At 47.8% G+C, this 4,742-nt stretch overlaps 1 protein-coding gene across 1 annotated transcript; it reads right to left on the bottom strand.

Annotated features, from left to right (window-relative positions):
- Positions 1-1,086: 1,086 nt before the first annotated feature.
- LOC147961090 (uncharacterized) lies at positions 1,087-1,741 on the bottom strand. The gene is made up of 2 exons (XM_087533670.1): positions 1,487-1,741; positions 1,087-1,395 (listed from the first exon to the last, which is right to left on the bottom strand). The coding sequence occupies exons 1-2, from the start codon at positions 1,739-1,741 to the stop codon at positions 1,087-1,089; spliced, it is 564 nt and encodes a 187-aa protein (XP_087389796.1).
- Between the last annotated feature and the right edge of the window lie 3,001 nt (positions 1,742-4,742).

Here is a 4,742-nt window from a genome sequence, read left to right on the forward strand (position 1 = left end):
GAAATTTGTGGCACTAGCAGACTAGCAGTCAACATCACCTCACCAGCGGACGAGCACGGGAGGCCACTCAATGGAGCCACACAAGGGGGCACAAGGCGGAAGCACATGTGCCCACACAACAGAGCATGTCATGGCCGCTGGAGGATCTTGGAGCAGTAGCGGCCAGGAGCCTCGACTGGCACTGGATCTATGGAGGCGAACGGATCACGGGAGGTAAATTTCATGTTTTGACCCTTTCGCCGTATAAAATCAAGATCTGACCCCTGTTGGAATTTTTTTCAAGATTTGACCCTTTTGCTACCGCAGAAGACCATAGCGGTAGAGATATACAGGCTACCGCCGCCTGACCTGGCGATAGGTTCCCTGACATCGTCAGGTCGTTAACGGCTGTGGACACGTGGCAAAGGGACCTACCGTCGCGGGCTATGGCGGTAGGCTCTTGCAACCTACCGCTGGGATCTGTGGCGGTAGGGTGGCCAACCCTACCGTCAGAAATATTGCCATTTTGGTTACAGGAAAAGTGCATTTGGGTGGCCAACCCTACCGCCATAGTCCCAGGCGGTAGGGTGGCCAACCCTACCGCCATAGTCCCAGGCGGTAGGGTGGCCAACCCTACCGCCATAGTCCCAGGCGGTAGGGTGGCCAACCCTACCGTGAGAAATGTTGCCTTTTTGGTCATAGGAAAAGTGCAGTTGGGTGGCCAACCCTACCGCCATGACCCCTGGCGGTAGGGTGGCCAACCCTACCATAAGAAATGTTGCCTTTTTGGTCACAGGAAAAGTGTGGTTGGGTCGCCACCCTACCGCCGTAGGCCTTGGCGGTAGGGTTTCATAGGCTACCACCGTGTGCGCTGGCGGTAGGGTGCGAAGCAGAGCAGAGTGTACTATGTTTTTCTTCGTAATCATTTGAAGACAAGTCAAGTCACAACAATAGCACAACAAAACATAGTTCATGAGATAGTTTCACCACAAGTTTCACAAATCGACTACATAGTTCATGACAGGTTTCACAAATAAAGTACATAGTTCATCACATGTTTCTCGAACCGAAGACATAGTTCACGACTAGTGTTTTGAAACGAAGGACTTATTGGGTCACACGACGCCACTTTCCTTTCTTGTCGCGTACCTCATCCTCCTCTTGGGCTTCACGAGCCCTTGCAAGCTTTCTTGCTCTCTCCTCTTGACGAGCAATCTTCTCCTTGCGTGCCCTCTCCTCCTCACGCTTCTTTCGCTCCATCCTCTCCTTTTCACGACGCTCTTCCTCCAAACCTCTCTGAAATGCTTCTTCAAACAACCGCTGCCTCCTTAGACAATCTCGATATTGATCTTTCTTAACGTCTTCTGGCACATCTTGATCTATCCATGTGAAGTACTTACAAAGTGGAGGCGGCGACTACGTACGAATAAAGAACAAATGTGGTCATTTGTAAGATAGGTTCAAGTTGTAGCAACGGTTGAATACTCTTTGAACTAGAACAACTTACCGGCAGTACATCATAGGCGTGAGCTAGACGAGGACGATCGTAGGCATAGCTGGGACAAACAAAATATCTTCTTCCTTCCGTCCATGATTTCTTACGGTCGGTGGATACCTTAACTTTGCAAACATCTCCACACCAACATGATGGAGTTCTCATATCTTTGTCCTTCACCTTATCCAACTCGGCGTCTGTCCACTTGTCAGGCATGTCCTCGTGGTTAGCACACGGTGGCCTCATCACGGAACCGGAAGAAGCCATGCCTATAAAGACAAATTTGGTAGTTAGTAAAGTAAAATAACATGTATGTATGCAAGAAAAACAAATAAACAAGACCAAATAACAAGTACCATTCACATTATTTCAACCATCTGGGTTAAGCAAGATGTCAATAGGTCTTCTTCTATCAACCCTTCTCGTCCTACGACCACGGCCACTGGTACCCGACCGCCCCCCCATGCCCTCTAAGAATGTCTCCTCGTCCACTACCGCCAATATTCGTCCGTCCTCCACGCGCACCACTCCTGCCTCCTCGTCACTACCACTCCTACCTCCTCGTGTGCCACCCGTACTGAAGGAAATATGCCCTAGAGGAAATAAGAATGTTATTATTTTATTTCCTTATATCATGATAAATGTTTATTATTCATGCTAGAATTGTATTATCCGGAAACATAATACTTGTGTGAATACATAGACAAACTAAACGTCACTAGTATGCCTCTACTTGACTAGCTCATTAATCAAAGATGGTTATGTTTCCTAACCATAGGCATGTGTTGTCATTTGATTAACGAGATCACATTATTAGGAGAATGATGTGATTGACATGACCCATTCCATTAGCTTAGCACCTGATCGTTTAGTATGTTGCTATTGCTTTCTTCATGACTTATACATGTTCCTATGACTATGAGATTATGCAACTCCCGTTTACCGGAGGAACACTTTGTCTGCTACCAAACGTCACAACGTAACTGGGTGATTATAAAGGAGCTCTACAAGTGTCTCCAAAGGTAAATATTGGGTTGGCGTATTTCGAGATTAGGATTTGTCACTCCGATTATCGGAGAGGTATCTCTGGGCCCTCTCAGTAATGCACATCACATAAGCCTTGCAAGCATTGCAACTAATGAGTTAGTTGCGATATGGTGTATTACGAAACGAGTAAAGAGACTTGCCAGTAACGAGATTGAACTAGGTATTGAGATACCGATGATCGAATCTCGGGCAAGTAACATACCGATGACAAAGGGAACAACGTATGTTGTTATGCGGTCTGACCGATAAAGATCTTCGTAGAATATGTGGGAGCCAATATGAGCATCCAGGTTCCGCTATTGGTTATTGACCGGAGACATGTCTCGGTCATGTCTACGAATTCTCGAACCCGTAGGGTCCGCACGCTTAAGGTTTCGATGACAGTTATATTATGAGTTTATGAGTTTTGATGTACCGAAGTTAGTTCGGAGTCCCGGATGTGATCACGGACATGACGAGGAGTCTCGAAATGGTCGAGACATAAAGATTGATATATTGGACGGCTATATTAGGACACCGGAAGTGTTCCGGATGATTTGGGAGAAAACCGGAGTGCCGGAGGGTTACCGAAACCCCCCCGGGAGAAGTAATGGGCCTCATGGGCCCTAGTGGAGAGAGAGAGGGGCGGCCAGGGTGGGCCACGCGCCCCCTCCCCCTCTGGTCCGAATTGGACTAGGAGAGGGGGGCGGCGCTCCCCTTTCCTTCTCCCTCTCCCCCTTCCTTTCCCCCTCCTAGTAGGAGTAGGAAAGAGGGGAGTCCTACTCCTACTAGGAGGAGGACTCCTCCTCCTTGGCGCGCCCTAGGGCCGGCCGGCCTTCTCCTCTTGCTCCTTTATATACGAGGGCAGGGGGCACCCCTAGACACACAAGTTGATCCACGTGATCGTTTTCTTAGCCGTGTGCGGTGCCCCCTTCCACCATACTCCTCGATAATATTGTAGCGGTGCTTAGGCGAAGCCCTACGACGGTAGAACATCAAGATCGTCACCACGCCATCGTGCTGACGGAACTCTTCCCCGACACTTTGCTGGATTGGAGTCCGGGGATCGTCATCGAGCTGAACGTGTGCTAAAACTCGGAGGTGCCGTAGTTTCAGTGCTTGATCGGTCGGGCCGTGAAGACGTACGACTACATCAACCGCGTTGTCATAACGCTTCCGCTGTCGGTCTATGAGGGTACGTAGATCACACTCTCCCCTCTCGTTGCTATGCATCACCATGATCTTGCGTGTGCGTAGGAAATTTTTTGAAATTACTACGTTCCCCAACAGTGGCATCCGAGCCAGGTTTTATGTGTTAATGTTATATGCACGAGTAGAACACAAGTGAGTTGTGGGCGATATAAGTCATACTGCTTACCAGCATGTCATACTTTGGTTCGGCGGTATTGTTGGATGAAGCGGCCCGGACCGACATTACGCGTACGCTTACGCGAGACTGGTTCTACCGATGTGCTTTGCACACAGGTGGCTGGCGGGTGTCAGTTTCTCCAACTTTAGTTGAACTGAGGGTGGCTACGCCTGGTCCTTGCGAAGGTTAAAATAGCACCAACTTGACAAACTATCGTTGTGGTTTTGATGCGTAGATAAGATTGGTTCTTGCTTAAGCCCGTAGAAGCAACGTAAAACTTGCAACAACAAAGTAGAAGACGTCTAACTTGTTTTTGCAGGGCATGTTGTGATGTGATATGGTCAAGACATGATGCTAAAATTTTATTGTATGAGATGATCATGTTTTGTAACCGAGTTATCGGCAACTGGCAGGAGCCATATGGTTGTCGCTTTATTGTATGCAATGCAATTACGTTGTAATGCTTTACTTTATCACTAAGCGGTAGCGATAGTCGTGGAAGCATAAGATTGGCGAGATGACAACGATGCTACGATGATGATCAAGGTGTCGCGCCGGTGACAATGGTGATCATGACGGTGCTTCGAAGATGGAGATCACAAGCACAAGATGATGATGGCCATATCATATCACTTATATTGATTGCATGTGATGTTTATCTTTTATGCATCTTATCTTGCTTTGTTTGACGATAGCATTTTAAGATGATCTCTCACTAATTATCAAGAAGTGTTCTCCCTGAGTATGCACCGTTGTGAAAGTTCTTCGTGCTGAGACACCACGTGATGATCGGGTGTGATAGGCTCTACGTTCAAATACAACGGGTGCAAAACAGTTGTACATGCAGAATACTCAGGTTATACTTGACGAGCC

Source organism: Triticum urartu, chromosome 7A, assembly GCF_056163025.1.
Source record: "Triticum urartu cultivar PI428250 chromosome 7A, HENAU_Tu73, whole genome shotgun sequence".
Classification (NCBI taxonomy): Eukaryota; Viridiplantae; Streptophyta; class Magnoliopsida; order Poales; family Poaceae; genus Triticum; species Triticum urartu.